Source organism: Sabethes cyaneus, chromosome 3 (genome assembly GCF_943734655.1).
Source record: "Sabethes cyaneus chromosome 3, idSabCyanKW18_F2, whole genome shotgun sequence".
NCBI lineage: Eukaryota > Metazoa > Arthropoda > Insecta > Diptera > Culicidae > Sabethes > Sabethes cyaneus.
The window spans coordinates 118,534,693-118,556,462 of NC_071355.1; the positions used below are offsets into that span (position 1 = coordinate 118,534,693).

At 35.4% G+C, this 21,770-nt stretch overlaps 1 protein-coding gene across 8 annotated transcripts in view; it reads left to right on the top strand.

Annotated features, from left to right (window-relative positions):
* LOC128742843 (basement membrane-specific heparan sulfate proteoglycan core protein) overlaps positions 1–21,770 on the top strand; it is a 1,551,467-nt gene that overhangs the window by 776,631 nt on the left and 753,066 nt on the right. For all 8 annotated transcript variants that reach the window (XM_053839324.1, XM_053839321.1, XM_053839325.1 and 5 more), the window contains 3 exons: positions 18,543–18,827; positions 18,884–19,854; positions 19,915–20,032. In XM_053839324.1, coding sequence (XP_053695299.1) covers positions 18,543–18,827; positions 18,884–19,854; positions 19,915–20,032 — 1,374 coding nt within the window. The remainder of the gene's footprint in view (positions 1–18,542; positions 18,828–18,883; positions 19,855–19,914; positions 20,033–21,770) is intronic.

The window sequence follows — 21,770 nt, forward strand, 5'->3', positions numbered from 1 at the left end:
CTTAAAAGGGAAAGGGGTCGTAATACACCACAGAAAAAAAATTCTGCCATCTAAAACTCTCACATGCCAAATTTGGTTCCATTTGCTTGATTAGTTCTAAAGTTATGAGCAAATTTGTATTTCGTTTGAATGGGAGCCCCCCCCCCCCCTCCTAAAAAGGTAAGAAGTCCTAATTCTTAATGGGAAAAATGGTTGCCTCCAAAAACATCCACATGCCAAATATGGTTCCATTTGCTTGATTAGCTTTTGAATTATGAGGAAATTTGTATTTCATTTGTGTAGAAGCCCCCCCTCTTGAAGTGTGGAAGGATCCTAATTCACCGTAGAAAATATTTTTGCCTCCAAAAACCTCCACATGCCGAATTTGGTTCTATTTGCTTGATTAGTTCTCGAGTTATGGGGAAATTTGTATTTCATTTGTATTGGAGCCCCCCCTCCTAATGTGGGAAGAGGTCCTAATTCATCACAAAAAAATTCTTGCCTCCAAAAACACCTACACGCCAAATTTGGTTCCATTTGCTGGATTAGTTCTCGAGTTATGAGGAAATTTGTATTTCGTTTGTATAGGACCCCCCTCCTAAAGTGGGGAGGGGTCCCAATTCATCATTGAAAAAAAAATTGTCTCCAAAAACACACATATGCCAAATTTGGTTCAATTCGCTTGATTAGTTCTCGAGTTATGAGGAAATTTGTATTTCATTTGTACAGGAGCCCCTCCTCTTAGAGTGGTATTCACCGTAGAAAATTTTCTTGCCCTCGAAAACCTTCACATGCCAAATTTGGTCCCATTTGCTTGATTAGTTCTCGAGTTATGAGGAAATTTGTATGGAAGCCCCCCCTCTTAAAGGGGAGAGGAGTTACAATTCCCCTTATAAAGAGGGAGGGGTCTCAATTTACCATAGAATAAATTCTTGTCACCGAAAACACCCACATGCCAAATTTGGTTCTATTTGCTTGATTAGTTCTCGAGTTATGAGGAAATTTGTATTTCATTTGTATAGGAGCCCCCCCTCCTAAAGTGGGGAGAGGTTCTTATTCATCATAGAAAAAATTCTTGCCTCCAAAAACACCTACATGCCAAATTTGGTTCCATTTGCTGGATTAGCTCTCGAGTTATAAGGAAATTTGTATTTCGTTTGTATAGGAGCCCCCCCCCCACTTAAAGTGGGGAGGGGTCCCAATTCATCATAGAAAAAAATTTTGTCTCCAAAAACACACACATGCCAAATTTGGTTCCATTTGCTTGATTAATTCTCGAGTTATGAGGAAATTGGTATTTCATTTGTACAGGAGCCCCCCCTCTTAAAGTGAGGAGGGGTCCTAATTCAACATAGAAAATTTTCTTGCCCTCGAAAACTTTCACATGCCAAATTTGGTTCCATTTGCTTGATTAGTTCTCGAGTTATGAGGAAATTTGTATGGAAACCCCCCCTCTTAAAGGGGAGAGGAGTTATAATTCCCCTTATAAAGAGGGGAGGGGTCTCAAATTACCCTAGAATAAATTCTTGTCACCGAAAACACCCACATGCCAAATTTGGTTCTATTTGCTTGATTAGTTCTCGAGTTATGCAGAAATTTGTGTTTCATTTGTATGGGAGCCCCCCCTCTTAGTGGGGGGAGGGGTCTCTAACCATCACTAAAACCTTTCCTGGCCCCAAAAACCTCTACATGCAAATTTTCACGCCGATTGGTTCAGTAGTTTTTGATTCTATAAGGAACACAGGACAGACAGACAGACAGACAGACAGACAGACAGACAGACAGACAGACAGACAGACAGACAGACAGACAGACAGAAATCCTTCTTTATAGGTATAGATATGTGGTGATGTTACTATTTGTTGGAAAGTACCACCTTTTTTCTACATTATCAGTACTTTAAAAATGTATAATTGATGAAACTTTTATTAAATACTAGCTGACCCGACAAACTTCGTATTGACACAAATTAACCTGTGTTATACATAAATCATGAATCTTGGATGATCTTTGTCACAATCTCGAGTTTTGCAAGCCCCCCAGTGGGCGGCGCTTCCGACGGCGGGTCACCGGCAACACTCGCGACCGTCTCGTCCTGAATGATCTAGTGTTACTATAGATAGTTTTTGTGGTCTTGTATTGACTAATGTTTTATGGAAGAGTCTCGAATTTCTCGAGTTCGATTAGTTTTTGAGTTTCGCAAAAATTTCTGTTTTATTTGTATGAGAGTCCATATCCCCATTTATTTGTATGAGAGGTCTCTAACTATCGTAAAATAAATTCAAGACTCCAAAATCTCCCACATGCCAAATTTGGTTCCATTTGCTTGATTAGTTCTCAAGTTATAAGGAAATTTGAATTTCATTTGTATGGGAGCTCCCCTCTTAGAAGGGGAAAGGGTCGTAATTCACCATAGAAAAAATTTCTGCCATCTGAAACTCCCACATGCCAAATTTCGTTCCATTTGATTGATTAGTTCTCGAGATAAGAGGAAATTTGCATTTCATTTGTATGGAAGCCCACCCTCTTAAAGGGGAGATGGGCCATAACTCGCTTTCTAAAGGAGAGAGGGGTCTCAATTCACCATAGAAAAAAATCTTGCGTCCAAAACCACTTACATGTCAAATTTGGTTCCATTTGCTTGATTAGTTCTCGAGTTATGAGGAAATTTGTTTTTCATTTGTATAGGAGCCCCCCCCTCTTAAAGTGGAAAAATCCATAGAAAATATTCTTGCCTACAAAAACACCCACATGATAAATTTGGTTCTATTTGCTTGATTAGTTCTAGAGTAATGAGGAAATTTGTATTTCGTTTGTATGAGAGCCCCCCCTCTTAAAAAGTTAAGGGGTCCTAATTCATCATAGAAAAAAAGGTTGCCTCCAAAAACACCCACTTGCCAAATATGGTTCCATTTGCTTGATTAGTTCTCGAATTATGAGGAAATTTGTATTTCATTTGTGTAGAAGCACCCCCTCTTAAAGTGGGGAGGGGTCCTTATTTACCATAGAAAATATTCTTGCCCTCGAAAACTTTCACATGCCAAATTTTGTTCCATTTGCTGGATTAGTTCTTCAGTTATGAGGAAATTTGTATTTCATGTGTATAGGATCCCCCCCTCCTAAAACGGGGAGGGGTCCCAATTCATCATAGAAAAAATTTTTGTCTCCAAAAACACCCACATGCCAAATTTGGTTCCATTTGCTTAATTACTTCTCAAGTTATGAGGAAAATTGTGTTTCTTTGGTACAGGAGCCCCCCCCTCTTAAAGTGGGGAGGGGTCCTAATTTACTATAGAAAATATTCTTGCCCTCGAAAACCTTCACATGCCAAATTTGGTTCCATTTGCTTGATTAGTTCTCGAGTTATGAGGAAGTTTGTATGGAAGCCCCCCCCCCTTTTAAAGAGGAGAGGAGTTATAATTCCCCTTATAAAGAGGGGAGGGGTCTCAATTTACCATAGAATAAATTCTTGTCACCGAAAACACCCACATGCCAAATTTTGTTCTATTTGCTTGATTAGTTGTCGAGTTATGCAGAAATTTGTGTTTCATTTATATGGGAGCCCCCCCTCTTAGTGGGGGGAGGGGTTTCTAACCATCACTAAAACCTTTCCTGGCCCCAAAAAACCTCTACATGCATATTTCCATGCCGATTGGTTCAGTAGTTTTCGATTCTATAAGGAACATACGGACAGACAGACAGACAGACAGACAGAAATTCTTCTTTATAGGTATAGATATCGTTTTTTGCCAAAGCCTTTTTTTTGATCTTGAATGGACCCAACATGATCTTGAATTGGACCTATTTTTGATTTTGAAATGGACCTAAATTTGGATTGTTATAGTTTCTTCCATGTAAATGAACAAAATAATAACAAAGAATTTTTTTTAATAGTACAACTATACTACTGTTATTTTTTAATAGGACACAAGGTTGAACAGCTTTTACCTTTCTTATACTCTGTTAGAAAGGTTTGAAAGTCGGTTGAAAAATTTGAAATCAGTTACAGTCGCCGAGGGTCTTATTTTTATGTCAGCCCAACAATTGAACAATGTTTCAGTGACTTGATATGCGTTATGTATGTATCTGTGTGTGACATTTGTATATTGGGAATTTATTATTACCTGTTGTTCAGATATAGTTGAAACGATTTCTACGTCATAAAAAAATTATGTCGCCTATTAGTTTCAAAAATTTAAACCATTCATTAAAAATATGTAATATAACTTATATTAAACGTAGTTTATCAAGTACAGTGGGGTTCGAGTTTTTATTTAGTGACTACATATTTCGAAAGGTCAGACTTTTACTGACGTAGGACAACGTATTACTGCAAAGTATCTAAAGGTTTGCGACAGCCTCTGTCGAACATTTTGAATATAAAACCGTTGCAATCGTGAAAAATTCGTTAATTAGTGGTAATTATTCAATTTTTGACACATTTATATGCAATTTTTTCAGTTGAAAAATGGTCTAGATTTTGCCACGGTTTCGATTTTGGCAACATAGGCGACACGTATTTGTTGTCAAATTCGAAAGCATACTGTAAATGGTGCTTGCAAAAATTAGACTTGGTAATTCTACTAGGTTTAAAGGTAAGGTTAGATACTAGGTTTTAATTTTAAATGATAGTCGATGAAGAACTGTACCAGATAGAAAATAGGTGAACCTTCCTATTTTCTATCTGGTACAGTTGAATATTTTAGATCTCAGGGTCACTCAATTTCGGTGGACAAGGAGGTATTAATTTTCTCACAAGTCTGAGGGGAGAGGTGCTTAAAGAAAACTTTACATCCCCTAAGAAAAAAAATCAGAGGGTTTGTGTATAAGATGCGACCACGGATGACGTAGTACAACGTTAATCGGGTTGCATGATTTTGAATATTTTACTAAACTGATTTTTAATCTATCTGTCAATCGATCAAAAGGTGATGTGAAGTCAACCTGCTTACTTATCGGCGGAATATAAGGTCTTTGCAAAATATTTTTTAAGTTTTTGTCACCCCAAGTTTTTGTCAAAGGGGGGGGGGGCCTTTGGAAATTGGCTTGAAAAATCGGGGGGCTAAAAAAAAATTGTAGGCTATGAGTATAAAATCAATTGTCCGTGTGCTCTACAGTCTGAAAAACTCGAAAAATGAGTGTACTTAACACTTCTAGCACGAAACTGAAATGGAAATTCGAATTCGGAGTTTCCGAAAATCGTCCAAAAAAATTCTCTCGTTTTTGTCTTCTTTTCGTACATTTTTGTATGGAAAATAATAACGTATATATTAAAAGCAAGAACAGATTTGGTTTTCACGCTTAAACTTTAAATAAAAATGCTTAAAACCCATGTTTTTTGCTCGATTAAAAAATTTACTTTGTTCCCGCCCTTCAGTGGCCCAACACCGGAAGGACAAAAACTTTATAAAATATTTGTAATGGCCTAATTTTACTTCATTCTGAGCCTCATAATTATTTTAACTAAACTATTTAGAAAATTATCAAATACAATATTATTTTTTTTAGGCATATCCAGTTCGAAAATGGTCCAGATATTGATCTAAATTTTATATTTTTTGCACCATATCATTATCCAGGCCTTTACCTAATTTCTAAATCCGCACAGATGACGCACAGATGATTTTATTGCCAAACCGGATAGTTTTGTAGGATGGTTGGGCATCACAAAGTTTCACGAGGGTGAGGAAGTTGACGTTCTTAACCATCAGAAGTGGCTGCTCCTTTTTACTCAGACGAGTCTGATTTTGTGACTACAGGATCCGGTTGAATTTTATTGGCCTTAGGGTTTTCGGTCAGCGCGCTAAAAGTGTTTTGAAGCTTTGGTATATGCTTGATTAACGTGTTTAAACTATTTCTCATCTGAGTTTTGTCAAAACTTAAACTTACAGCAAAACTTTTTGCTGTATTTATATGGAAAATACAGGACGTTATTTGTCCAAAATTTTGATTCCAACCATTTTTACGTTGTTGCCTGTAGATAGTTAAGCAGGGATAACCACTTTAAATAGAGTTTGGAATATTAGCTTCGTATTCTCAAATAACTTGTTTCATTCTTCTGAGCATTACTTTTAATGATACAAGAATTGTCCCGTTTAGCATAATTTGGGATTTTTTTTTACATAAGGCGAACAAATTGGGAAAATTTTGCTCTACTTATATAGATTACTTATATAGATTATATAGATTACACTTTTGCTTCGTGCTAAAACAAATACGTAAAATCCAATTGAAAAATTTAAGTGTAACAGGTTTTGTGCTAAATGCCAATGACGCAAAAATAGCTCTTTTTTAAGGGACATAGTACCTTTTACACCATATTTTTTGCCTAATTTCAAATATTTTTTCTCGATAACGCGAAAGGCAAATTGAATCGGGTTTTTTGCATTCGAAACATTGCATTTTATACTAATATTTGCAATTTTGTTTTCATAAGGGAACCTCTTCCCCTTGCCCCTACGGCTCCTTGAAGATAGTCGTTCAAAAAACCCATGAATTGCGGTACCATGGGTTGGCGCTGGGGGCTTATCCGAATTGAAAAATTCCAAAACGACATGAAAGAACATTTAATTATCTCGTGTTTGATCCATCCTTTTTTAGAATCCGAACACATAACAAAACGGCGGACATTGATACATAAAAGTATGGTTTTTAAGCGAAAAAATTGACGTTAAACATTTCTAAAAAATACAAAAATTACAATATCAAGAAAAGGATGGGTCAAACACTAGATAATTTTGTTGGCTTTCAAACAAAAAAAGAATCATAAGAATTGCTTGAGCCGTTCTTGAGATATTTATGGTACCGACTTTCAAAACCTGGTTTCGATAAAACGACGTTGAAGTTTTTACTCGTTGTTTAATCGCTCCAGACATGCGCGGTACAAATAGCTGTAACTTTGTCAATATTTGGAATTCATGCAAACGACTTCAAACACATATGGTCAAAATGTTAATCTTTCGAAATAATCAATAAAAAAATTTAGGTTTTAAAAAATTGAAAAGGTACTATGCCCCCTTAACAGAAGGCAGTTAGTATCCCTCTTATCTTTTGATCCATCTTATCTTTTAATCAATGATGGTTAAAATTTTACAATACTGATTTTGTACAAATTAAGTTTATATTATTTTAAGCATAAAATGACATATGTTAGCTAACTAATTAGGAAGACTTTTTAGTTTCAAAACTAGAGGCCACAATGTACAAACACTATGAAGCAACTACGAAAAAGGATGAGTGATAGTTAGTTATATCAATATAATTAAGTTTTTATTTAGGCTATAAATCAAGCCTACTTTCAATATCCCGTGCTTATAGATTAATTATAAACGGAGATACTATAGTGACAACAAGCAGTTTTATAGAATATACAACGACGTGTTCGTTGGTGGTAGGCAATGATAGCTACCGGCAGTGATGTCTCGGAGCGCAAAACTAGGTCCATTCTAAAATCAATACTAGGTCCATTCAAGATCAAAAAAGGGGGTTAACATTTTTAAGGAATTTGAAGATTTTACTGGTTTTACTGAACTTTTAAACACCTAAATTGAAATTACACATATTTTAGCATCATTTTAAGAGTATTGTTTTATTTCAAACCAGAGGGGTTCCGGGTAGTAACAGTTTGAAAATACTCTATGGTGACTGCCAAAACGCTGAAAAACAGCTACTTTTAAATACGCGGCAATAAAGTAGTTTTGGCTATAATTTTAATTTAATTTTAGTATATTTACGTTCAGAAATGATTAAAGATAGACATAAAAGCTAAATACAGTACAAAGACTTGATAATTATATCCTAAAATTCTTATTTAAAAATAGGTCCATTCAAGATCAGAATTCGACTAGGTCCATTTCAAAATCATTTACCCTAGTAAGAAGTACTAGAACAGCTGCTGAGAAAAAAAAAACAGAGAGTAGAGCGGAACTTAAGTTCTATGAGAGTTTCAGTTGGCGCGCGAAACCTCTCACACATGTACTAAGCTAACTCCCATCGCACGTTCGACGTACAATGTTTGTTATGTTCCATGTGCAAACGATTGCGCTTGCCCCTGAAACGGTCAGAGAAATAAACTTTACAAAAACCGCACCGAAAGGTAAAACTTTCGTTGTCGCGGAAGCTTCGGTCAATGTTAACCGTCAATGCTAGCGTTTGTCAATGTTACCGTACGGGCACGCTTCTGGTACGTTGCACGCATGCTAACTAAAACAAATAAGAATAAAAACCCGAATTAATCCACCTAGCGGCGTGACCTAGCCTTTCTACTGCCACAATAATCATTATTTAATTTCTCAAGAACTTAATTGTAGATGTATAGATGTTATATTAGACTATATTTTTAAATATCCCTTCCGTATTCCTCAAAATCCTTATTTGCCAGTAAAATTCACAACGTATTGTGTATAATAATTATATTTTCTTTCCTTGGGTGCGTAAATACATGTAAGCGTCATTTATGTTACTTGATGAACACCTTATTTAGTTTTATAATATTTATAGAAAAATAATGTAAACACAAAAGATAATTTTTACAGACTTGAATGAATATGTATAGAAAATTAGAAATTAACCCTCTAACGGGTCTACAGACGGCCTTAACTTTCGGGCTTCAGAGCCACATACGAAACTTGTTTTGAATTGACAATATGAAGTATTTGTTCATAGCAGATTTTTTGATATTTTGATATTAATACCATGCATTCAAAAGTTAGCATCTTTGAAAAACAAGAGTTCAGAAAAATTATTATTATATTTCGCTTTTGAAGAAAAAAGATATCTACAACAAAATGATTGATCTCAAAATTTTACTATTGGTTTGCTTGGCTTCAATTTTGCAATATATCTGAATTAGAAAAAAAATTACTGAATAGAGCATTAGATATAAAAACGAGAAATGGAACTATTTCTTAGCTAGCGCTCCTTCAGATAATTATTTTTGCATGAAAATCAAAACTTAAGCTTCTTTTGAATGTACTTTCATGAAAAGATAGTCATTAGCCTGATTGCATCGTTTTTACAATGTTAGAGGGTTAGGAAAACAAGATGAGGTCGAAAAATAGTGCCAAAGCTGCGCCATAAACATGCTTGAGAATGGGAAATACGATCGATATGATTCCCAGTGCTTGTCTTTTTTTGATTTATTTATTAAAACATGATACATGGCATAAGACATCTGTCCTTTAAAATATCACTAATGAAAACAAATCTTACAAAATATGTACCGTGCAACGTTTACTTCCTATTTTTCATATAACATTTCTAAGCTCTAGTATCTATTGATTGAAAAGAGCATCTATTGATGCGCAGAATTTGTTTGGAATTTGTACAAATTTATTTGGAAAAATCAACTCACTAGTATTTTTGATTCTATACACCACTATACCTACATGCTTAAATAAACTGCTTTTCTTCGCTTTTTGCTTTTCTTGTACAATTGTGAGTAACAGCAAGTGAAAAAAATGACAATTGAAATCTGAAATCAAATGTCGAATTTGTTTATTCAATCCGGATTGGAACTGGATGAACTTTTTGTGTTCATTTGCTCCTATCTGACAGATAAAATTCATCCAGTTTCAACCCGGGTTGAATAAACAAATTCGACAAAAGAAAAGAAAAAACTTTTCGATTGAATCCCACTATTTAATATTTATTTGCAACAGATACGTAGTTCACCTACGACGTGCAGGCTTCATCAGTGTCTTATTTCAAAGCGTATACGTATCTGTCGCGAACAAATATTAAATAGTGGAATTTAGTCGGTAAAAGTTTTTCTTTTCTTTAATTTCAGAGTTCGTATTCCACTAAGAGGCTTCAAAAACTTCAGACAATTGACATGTTTCTCACTTTTCTTGAATTTCATTGCAAATTTTAAAATTGCAAATTGTCATCACATACATACATACATACATACATACATACATACATACATACATACATACATACATACATACATACATACATACATACATACATACATACATACATACATACATACATACATACATACATACATACATACATACATACATACATACATACATACATACATACATACATACATACATACATACATACATACATACATCACACACATCTCATACATTGAATACAATCAACATTTGATTGATATGTTTTGATTTCACACGTTTTAACGGTTTAATATACGGTGCTTAAGTGTTAAAGTTTGAATAACTTTTGAATGAAGCGTCCGATTTTAAATAACTCGGTTTCGTTTGATAGATCTCAGCAGTAATTTTCAAATAATCATAAAATGTGTGATGTTTTGCCTTTCTACTATATAAATATATAGTATAAAGGTATAGAAATCACTTGGAAAACCGGAAATGGAAAGAAGGTCCTGCGGGCCGAATGTTAAATACAATTCGACTCAGTTTCGAAAACTGAGCATTTTCTGTGTGTGTGTATGTATGTGTGTGTGTGTGTGTGTGTGTGTGTATGTGTGTGTGTGTGTATGTGACGCTTTTAATCTCACTCACTTTTCTCGGAGATGGCTGGACCGATTTTAATGTTCTTAGTGTCAAATGAAAGGTCTAGGTGTCCCATTGGTCGCTATTGAATTTCATACTGATCAGACTTTTAGTTCTAAAGTTATGTATAAAAATATGAAAAATATGGGACTTCATTATCTCATAGGTCCCTTAACCGATTTGAACAAAATTGATTGCATATGAAAGAGGAGCCTTGCAAACCCTTAACTTCCAAATTTCATGACGATTGGGCTTGTAGTTCGAAAGTTACATAAAGAAATGTGAAAAAATAATATTTAAAACATATTTTTGTAACATATAAGCATTAATTCAATGAAAAACATCACACATTTTATTATTATTTGAAAATAACTGCTGAGATCTATCAAACGAAACCGAGTTATTTAAAATTGGACGGTTCATTCAAAAGTTATTTAAACTTTAACACTTAAGCACCGTATATTAAACCGTTAAAACGTGTGAAATCAAAACAAATGTTGATTGTATTTAATGCGTGTGATGTATGTGTGTATGTATGTATGTATGTATGTATGAATGTATGTATGTATGTATGTATGTATGTATGTATGTATGTATGTATGTATGTATTATGTATGTATGTATGCATGTATGTATGTATGTATGTATGTATGTATGTATGTATGTATGTATGTATGTATGTATGTATGTATGTATGTATGTATGTATGTATGTATGTATGTATGTATGTATGTATGTATGTATGTATGTATGTATGTATGTATGTATGTATGTATGTATGTATGTATGTATGTATGTATGTATGTATGTATGTATGTATGTATGTATGTATGTATGTATGTATGTATGTATGTATGTACGTATGTATGTATATATGTATATATGTATATATGTATGTATGTATGTATGTGTGTATGTGATCCCCAGCAACAATGTGAGTTTGATTGTACTCTTATGGTGGTTTTCATGACCAATTGTGGTCTTGAATGCTATCATAAGAGTGTAATAAAACTCAAATTGTTACTTGGGATGACAATTTGCAATTTTTAAATTTGCATTGAAATTCAAGAAAAGTCTTCAAGAAATTGTCTGAAGTTTTTGAAGCCTCTTAGTGGAATACGAAATTTGAAATTAAAGAAAAGAAAAAACTTTTACCGACTAAATTCCACTATTTAATATTTATTCGCGACAGATACGTATACGCTTTGGAATAAGACACTCATGAAGCCTGCACGTCGTAGGCGAACTACGTATCTGTTGCAAATAAATATTAAATAGTGGGATTCAATCGAAAAGCTTTTTCTTTTCTTTGATTTCAGTTCACTTGCTGTTACTCACAATTGTACACGAAAAGCAAACAGCGAAGAAAAGCAGTTAATTTAAGCATGTAGGTCTTTTTAATCAATAGATACTAGAGCTTAGAAATGTTACATGAAAAATAGTCCTGAAGTAAACGTTGCACGGTAGTAATTTTGTAAGATTTGTTTTCGTTAATGACATTTTAAAGGACAGATGTCTTATGTCATGTATCATGTTTCAACAAATAAATCAAAAATGACAAGCACTGAAAATCATATCGATCATATTTCCTATGCTCAAGCATGTTTAAGGCGCAGCTTGCACTATTTTTCGACCTCATCTTGTTTTCCTAACCCTCTAACATTGTAAAAACGATGCGATTAAGCTAATGACTATCTTTTCATGAAAGTACATTCAAAAGAAGCTCAAGTTTTGATTTTCATGAAAAAATAATTATCTGAAGGAGCGCCAGCTAAGAAAAAGTTCAATTTCTCTTTTTCATATCTAATGCTCTATTCAGTTATTTTTTCTAATTCAGATATATCGCAAAATTGAAGCCAAGCAAACTAATAGTAAAATTTTGAGATTAATCATTTTGTTGTCGATATCCTTTGTCTTCAAAAGCGAAGTATAATAATAATTTTTCTGAACTCTTGTTTTTCAAAGATGCTAACTTTTGAACGCATGGTATTAATTAATTATCAAAAAATCTGTTTTGAACACATATTTCATATTGTCAATGCAAAACAAGTTTCGTATATGGCTCTGAAGCCCAACAGTTAAGGCCGACCGATTATAAAACTAAATAAGGTGTTACAAGTATTTACGCACCCAAGGAAAGAAAATTTAATTATTCTACGCAATACGTTGGTAATTTTACTGGCAAATAAGGATTTTGAGGAATACGGAACGGATATTTAAAAATATAGTCAAGTTAATTATACATAGACGTTCCTGAGAAATTAAATAATGATTATTGTGGCAGTAGAAAGGCTACGTCACGCCGCTAGGTGGATTAATTCGGGTTTTTCATTAAATTAATGCTTATATGTTACATAAATATGTTTTAAATACTATTTTTTCACATTTCTTTATGTAACTTTCAAACTACAAGTCCAATCGTCATGAAATTTGGAAATTAAGGGTTTGCAAGGCTCCTTTTTCATATGCAATCAATTTTGTTCAAATCGGTTAAGAGACCTATGAGATAATGAAGTCCCATATTTTTCGTATTTTTATACATAACTTTTGAACTAAAAGTCCAATCAGTATGAAATTCAATAGCGACCAATGGGACACCTAGACCTTTCATTTGACACTAAGAACATCAAAATCGGCCCAGCCATCTCCGAGAAAAGTGAGTGAGATTAAAAGCGTCACATACACACACACACACATACACACACACACACACACACACATACATACACACACACAGAAAATGCTCAGTTTTCGAAACTGAGTCGAATGGTATATAACATTCGGCCCGCAGGACCTTCTTTCCATTTCCGGTTTTCCAAGTGATTTCTATACCTTTATACTATATATTTATATAGTAGAAAGGCAAAACCATGCAAAAACTTACGTGATCGTTGAACCAAACCTGTGTATTGGCAAACAAAACAAACCAATGCAATCCAACGCAAACGGAAAAACTATCGCACTTGCGGAAAACCAAATTACCGCTACTTTTCTTCATTAAACAGCTCTTCGCGCAAACAAACGGCGAGGCAAACCGCTTTATTTTTAATAATTGCTTTTCACTAAGCAGAAACCCATTCCAGCCAAACTCAACTGCTGGGAAAACGCACTTCACTGGCAAACTTAGCGCCACGGAAAAACTCAAAATCTCTGGAAAATGGCCCAGGAAACACCACTGCACTTGACCAAACTCGTGTTTTAGTCTTTGATTAAAAAAAAATCAGAGAATTTGTGTACAAGACACGACCACATATATAGGTGACGCAGGACTACGTAAGTCTCTTTGTAGTGATAGTAGCATGTATCCATGCTTGAAATCATTCGATTCTTCATGTATACATGCTATATATTGGGAATTGTTTGTTTCAAAACGCTATATCTCGAGAACGGGACGGAACACCTCGTGGTTTTGAGTGATTCTTATGTAATAAAGTCTGAGAAACACGACTATGTTGAAATTTTTGAGATCAAATTGTACTCATTGAGAGAAAACTACAAATTTAGTTTTCAGATCAAAAATAAAAGTATGTGGCAGCACTGCCGCAAAATACTAATATTTTTTTCGAATTCTTCAGATGATTTTCCATGAAAATGTAGAAAGGAGTTTTTTTCTAAATTAAATATTCACAAAGATATAAGCAAAAGAAAATAAGCAAATTTGACGAAAATGGTGCTTTTTCTAATAAAAGGGGGGGGGGGGGGGTTCCCAAAAATCGAGGGAAAATCCAATCGGCACCAAACTTGGGATTTTTGCTTCTTGACCCAAAACGAACAATCTGGCCGAGTTTGGTGAAAATCCGAGAAGGTCGATTACACGTGACTCGGACATTTGACGTGGAATGACCCATATGCAACATATATACAAGCTACATGCACTACATGCGTTGTATGTAACATTTATCAGTGTAGTAACATTGCATACGTTCAATCCTCAAAAGATTTCAGAGTTATTTCTATGTGCATTTGGAAACAATTTAACAAAATCAAGAACATAAACTATAGCTTTCCTGCTTACAGAAATTAAAGATTGTTTTTTTACCAATCGTTCCACCACGTTGAAGGGATTTGACCAATTCAATCCCATTTTAACAACAGTACATCTTTTCACTACACTTCCAGTGCAACGCAAACTTGCGCATCCAAACAGTATTAAATTATAATAGAACACTACAGCTGCAGCGCACTTTTCCAACACAGATATCAAATTCGCCTAGGTTTAAACGTCTCGCAGTAAAGAATTTACGATCTGTTGAGACAATGATCTTTAGACATTTTTTTGACGTAGGACTACGTCTTTGTTTAGTATACTGAGACTGGGTAGCACTTTGTGAAAATGAAAATAGAAGTGTAACGTTTGAATGAAAGATTTCAAATGGTGATAACCACTAAACTACTGCACGAAACTGGACAATTTATATATCATTGGATAGATAAAATGATCACCAATTTTATGGAGGGGGTAAGAGAGCAAATTTATGGAGAGCGTAAGAGGGGGACTCCTATACAAATGAAACACAAATTTCCTCAAAACTCAAGAACTAATCAGGCAAATAGAACCAAATTTGGCATGTGGGTGTTTTAGAAGGCAGGATTTTTTTCGATGGCGTACTGATCCATCCGTCTTTTAACACGGGGGTCTTATACAAATGAAATTCAAATTTCCTTATAACTCGAAAACTATTCAAGCAAATGAAAGCAAATTTGGCATGTGGGGGTTTTTGGAAGCATGAATTTATTTTATGATGGTTGGAGAACCAACACCCCTGAATTAGGAGGATAAGCATTCTCATACCATAAAACAGAAATTTTTGCGTATGTGCCATATTTTCTGCTATGTAACTGGTAAGCTGGGAAAGTAAACTAGTAAAACCTTCTCGGAGTAAGAGACAGTGAATCGACGCCGATAACTTACGTGTCTGTTGCCATTCATGTCAAAAGAGAAGGACATTAGAATGAGACGTCATATTTGCGTTGGACGTGATTTGGCTTTAATGTTATTTGTAACCAATGGCCCTTTTAAAGGTCACAAGCGAGTTAAAGTAAGATTATTGAAACATGTCAAGGTACGCATAATCATATTTAATTCAATAATCTGTGGGCTAGTCATTCATTCAACCTTTATGATGCACACAAGTGATTTTTAAAAGAAATCTCTATGTCTCAATAATTGCAGGCGTTGTACCTATGAACCCCTGTCCACGTATTTTCAAAGCCACCTTGTATTCAATGAAGAATTGAATCTGAATATTTCGCTGTTGTCTTTTAAACATTCACTTAAACAACAGCACTCACAGATTCTTACAAACATTGCTAATCGTAGGACCGGAAGGGTGTCCCGCTACTACCCCAAGTACCTGGTCGCACCACTGGGGACTTCCGGGGTGGACACTCACGGTTTCTTTTTACGGCTAGCTCGACCTAGAGGGAGTGTGTGTGTATGTGTGTGTATGTGTGTGTATGTGTGTGTATGTGTGTGTATGTGTGTGTATGTGTGTGTATGTGTGTGTATGTGTGTGTATGTGTGTGTATGTGTGTGTATGTGTGTGTATGTGTGTGTATGTGTGTGTATGTGTGTGTGTGTGTGTGTGTGTGTGTGTGTGTGTGTGTGTGTGTGTGTGTGTGTGTGTGTGTGTGCGTGTGTGTGTGTGTGTGTGTGTGTGTGTGTGTGTGTGTGTGTGTGTGTGTGTGTGTGTGTGTGTGTGTGTGTGTGTGTGTGTGTGTGTGTGTGTGTGTGTGTGTGTGTGTGTGTGTGTGTGTGTGTGTGTGTGTGTGTGTGTGTGTGTGTGTGTGTGTGTAGGGGTGCTGGCCGGCTGTGGAATCTGCCGATGGGATGGGGGTGCACTTCGCGAGAACTGCGGCTTGTTCCGGCCACCATCTATGACCACAACCTGCTGGGTCTGATTTCGGGATAAGTAACTGGTTTTAGAGCTGGCACGCTATTGCTAGACTCGGTCACAATAATAAAATGGTTTCTTAGTTACCTGATTTCGATAAATTGCTCAAAGCCTGCTGTGACCTGTTAATTCTTTTACAATAATACACGTTGTCTTTTCTTACTTCACTCAATCGATTTTTCATACCTTAGTTCCTTAGTTGTTCAGGTCTAAATGACCGAGCCTATCTTAGCTCAACCATCAAAACCCCTTATCTTAAGTCAATTTTCCTTTTTCCTTCTTGCATGATCCTTATTCCTCTTTCCATTATCCTCATTTTCCGGTAGATTTATTAAGTGTTTTGTGTTGTGTAAACCCTAACTGTGAGTGTTATTTATAAATGTGTTTAAATTGACCGCTAGCCGCCCCTCGTATTACTAAACTATTATCCTTATCTTTAATCCTGTATCCTATGTATTGTATTAGTTATTTATTTAATGTTTTAATTAAACATCGTGGCAAAAAGAGCATATCCTAAAATTATAGCAAAATCAATAGTTGTAGCAATAGTATATCATAGTATGGATCTCAATTGCGTTCATTATGATCTCCAGCATATTTGTTCTTCTCATCTCCGGCTCTGAACGCTCTCACGGGGTTTTATGGGGCAAAGTATTCGAACATATTCGAACAACATACATGTGCCAGAAAAGCAGTTTACATTAGTCTTTGATCTAATGATCTGATATAGTCCTACGTCACACTTCCGTACAACCCTTAGGGCTGAATACCTTGTATTTTTTTCTATATTAGAGAGTTTTCAGCCTGCGGTTGGTTCGCCTCCTTCCTATCTTTAGTCATTTTTTTCTGGCACACTTCCCTAATACAGACATCAAATTGGACTAGGTTTAATCGCGTTCGAAAGAAATTTATTGGCACGAAGGGGCTTTGTCACTCTTTCTGGCGTATTTCTTAAGCAAGGACATCAAAATGGTCTAGGTTTAATCGCAGTGTCAAGAAATCTTGTTGAGACGAAGAAACTTTGTCACTTGTTTTGACTTACTTCCCAAGCACAGATATCAAATTGATATAGGTTTAGATCATCGTAAAGAATCGTCCAACCAACCACGAAGCGAGGATTTCCAGTTGGACAATGTTTCATTATTTTCAATTTTTCAATAATACGTACTTTGGAATCAACAGATTTCATTATTGGTGTGGATGCGTAGAAGATTTTCCGATCGATTGGTGTAAAACTATTTAAAATCGATCTGGAAACCGCTGAGCTATTAGCGCTCAAAATCTTTCATTTATCGTGACGCTCGCACCTCGCACTTGTCGATTTTTTGGAATGACACCCTATCCCAAACCTTGCCGTAAGACGTAGTCCTACGTCAAAAACACAATCGTTCCTGAATACCCATTTGATCCCATATGTACCCAAAAAACACGACCCGACAAATCTATCTCAGTGCACCCAATCGAAGATTTCTTCGGGATTTTGAGTACCTTGGTGTACAAAAATAACTGGAGAGCCACGAATTGCAAACAGTTGATTGGTAGAATGAAGAGATGCATTCGCAAAGTTGACATGACGCTCCTGTTTGGACATCAAACGGAAGCTTCGCCGAACAGCCGATTACAGACCGTTTTCAAATGTACACTATTTTTTTTCAACAATGGATAATGTATCCTTAATTTCGGCAAATCATGTATCTGTGTCTCTTTTTGACAGCTTGAGAAAAAAATTCCAAAATTTTAGTTGTCATCCGTTACTTAGGGGGACAGTACACGGTGCATACAGACATTAGGCATACGGACGCAAGACATAGTACGCTAGGCCTACAGACATCAGGCATAACAGATGTAAGACATACTACCAAAAGGCATAATGAACGTGATGCATAATGGACGTGACGCCGAATGAACGCGAGGCCGAATGGACACAAGGGGTGACTAAGCGCAAGGGATGTAGGATTACCTGTCCTGTGTTACCCTTTGTACATCCCATGTGGAGCATGCCTTAAAAGTGTCGATCTTACGGTGGTCTCAATGCATTCACACATTTCTCCATTTTACTTTAAAATTTTTAAAATATTGTTACATAACAGTTTTATAAGAACCAGTGAAAAATGCTCAAGGTCACAATAATAAAATATTCGTATTATAATAAATGATTATTATAATTATTACAATTTTACAGCTGCAACCTCCAGTTACTTCACTTACAATTGTCGGTGTAGAAGGCCCATGGACCGGCCAACGACAAATAAAAGAGAGTGAATTCACCAATCATGATTTAGCAGTAACCAGGCATGGTGTGCAGCTAAGATTGGCGAATATTATTCCTGGGCGACAAATTCCCTACTATTCTCTTCCAGCTGAATACAAAGGAAATCAACTTAAATCATATGGCGGATCTATCCGTTATCAGGTTGAATATGACGGGATTGGGAAGCCTAATAAATCACCTGATATAATAGTCAAGGCAAGATTTTTCAAACCAATATAATATCATTTTATTATTCTTTTTTTCATAAATAGGGACATAATATGATTCTTCTATATTATCAAAGTACTCCATTCTACCCGGATGAAAGAAACTCTGTAGCTGCACACTTCTTGCCCAGTGTTTGGCGCAAGCTTGATAATTCATTGGCTACACGCGAAGATATTATGATGGCGTTGGCAAGTATTGAGAGTATCTTACTAAAAATGTTGTATGTGGATGGAGTAGAACGAAATATTGAATTACTAGATATTACAATGGATTCTGCTGCAAGTCACGATTTTGGTTTAGGTTCTGCAACACTTGTGGAAGAGTGTAGATGCCCTCCGGGATATAAGGGGTTATCATGTGAAAACTGTGACATTGGCTACGTACGGCAAAGTAGTGGTCCCTGGTTGGGACGATGCACTATAAAACTACAAGACTGCCGCCCTGGTTACTATGGCGACCCTAATAAAGGTGTCGCATGTCAACCTTGCCCATGCCATATTCCGAATGACAAGTCCAAAGCGGTCACTTGTTTCTTGAACAACTACAATGTAGTAGTTTGTAATTGCGATAAAGGATATATTGGGGACAGATGTCAGCTATGTGCTCCTGGCTACATAGGAAATCCGATGGTAGGCGGTTGCTTGTTACCTCCCCCTTCTAACTGTAATCCTAAAGGTACCAAGCAAATACTTCAAAACGGTAGATGCCTTTGCAAAACTGGAGTTACTGGAGATTATTGTGATCGATGTCAACTCGAACATTTTTTCATGAACGAGAATGGTTGTGTTGAGTGCTTTTGCATGGGCGTCTCAAGAACGTGTACTAGCACCAGTCTGATAAAAGATACTTTGCAAGCAAGTTTTAGCAATGGTCAGTCAGGATCTGGTTTTTCTCTCATTTCTGATTACATAAATCCTGCAATAGTTGCTACCGACCTTCCAACCTCTAGCCGTGAAATAGTATACCGCAACTTCGGCACTAGCGACAACACATTTTATTGGAGATTGCCAGCAAAGTAATAAGTAAAAAATTTAGTTATATAATGCGTTAGTTTAACTTGCTTTTTTATTTTTAGATTCTTGGGCAATAAGCTAGGTTCCTATGGAGGATTTTTGAACTACACCCTACGATATACACCGCATTCCTCAGGGGGTGCATCTAGAAACAATTCCCCAGATGTAGTGCTTCATAGTGTAAGTATACAAAAAATCATTATGTCAGGATAAAATTATGCCGTCGGGGTTGGGCCACCTTTTGGCATTCGCTCATAATTTCCGTTTCAAAAAGAATTTCGGTAATCTTAATACATTATAACTGCGCAGTAAATTACCAAAGTATTGCTTAAGTTTTATTTTAGAGACATTGTGAAGTCAATATTGTTGCAATGTATATTGCGAACAGTCATCATTTGATTAATAGGTCCAAATTTTGCATAGTTCGTTTTATAATTATTAATTGTAAATATTTGCCGATGTCTCAAATGTCGTGTTGGCACATAAAAGTTCAACTTTGATAAGATTTCCGTTGAATCGATTTTATGCGAAACGATATTGTTTATAAAAGATTCCATTGCAAATTCTCGCCGTTCCTTGTTTGAATATCAATAAGCATGCATCTATCTTTATAAGACGGTAACGGGAATTGAGTCCAAACTATCCTACGCAGTGCATATAATAAAAACTCTTTTTGTACTGATTCTATTCTTTCTTCATGTGTGATTGTAAATGGAGACCATACTATACTTTAATATTCTAATATTGATCTAACATATGCAACGTATAATGTTTTAATAGTGTATGGGTCCTAAAAGTTATAGCAAAAACGTTTAATAAAGCCTAACATATTATTAGCTCTGTTTATAATTGTGTTATTATGATCAATGAATGTTAGCTTTGAGTTAAGGATAACCCCTAAATCGCTAACTCTATTGCACTTTTTCACATTCTGGTCACCTAAGAAGTTGTCACATCAGGTTTGTTACGTTTTCTACTAAAATATATTAGATCACATTTTTTGACAATTAGTTGCAGCAAACTTTTGTTACACCACCATTCAGTTGCCCAGCGTCCAAAGGACAAAAACTTTAAAAAATATTTTTAATGGCCTTATTTTCTTTTGCTTATATCTGCGAAAACATTAAGTCTAAAAAGGTATTATGCATTATCAAATTTTCAAAATTGAAAATTGCCCAAGGAGTTAAAAAAAATAGTATTTTTTTAGTACCAGTGCTGCCAAATATTTTTTAATTTAATTTAAAAACTAAATTACTATTTTTTCTCTATGAATACAATTTGATCTAAAAATTTCCAACTCCATTGTATTTCCCAGATTTTTTAATATAAGAATCATTTAAAAAAATTAACAATGTTGCCAAATTCCAAAATTTAATCTGAAAAGCTGGCAACACTGTTAAGGAAAATTTTACTATATACTGTACATGCTTTCTCAACAGGGTAAATTATTGTTATTAATCTGAGTAAGTGCAAATAAAAGTAAGTTGTAAGAGGAAATCTTATTCTTTAACATATACATTGTTTAGTAAAGGTCTAGTTTATAGGTTTTTGAACTATGCACAGAGAATAGACATCCATTCACGAACAAATTTTTTGGGAATTGTTGGATAAAATTTCAAATTAAAATCACCTAATATGCTAGCGTCACCACCACTATAGTTTCCCAACTAAATGATTCTTTTGATTTGCACACTGACAACCTTTGGCTCCTCTGGCGCTAGTTTATATGGACTATAAGCGTTATGCTAGCGCCAGAAGTTAGTTGTTGTGAGTTTAGTGTAGAATTTTATGCGCCTTCAGCGACATCATCACTATAGTTTCCCAACTAATTTGACACAAGTTTTATCCAAGTGGGGACCTTTTGCTTGGATGTCTGTTCTCTGTGGCTATTCTATTTGAATCACATCAGTAGAGTTTT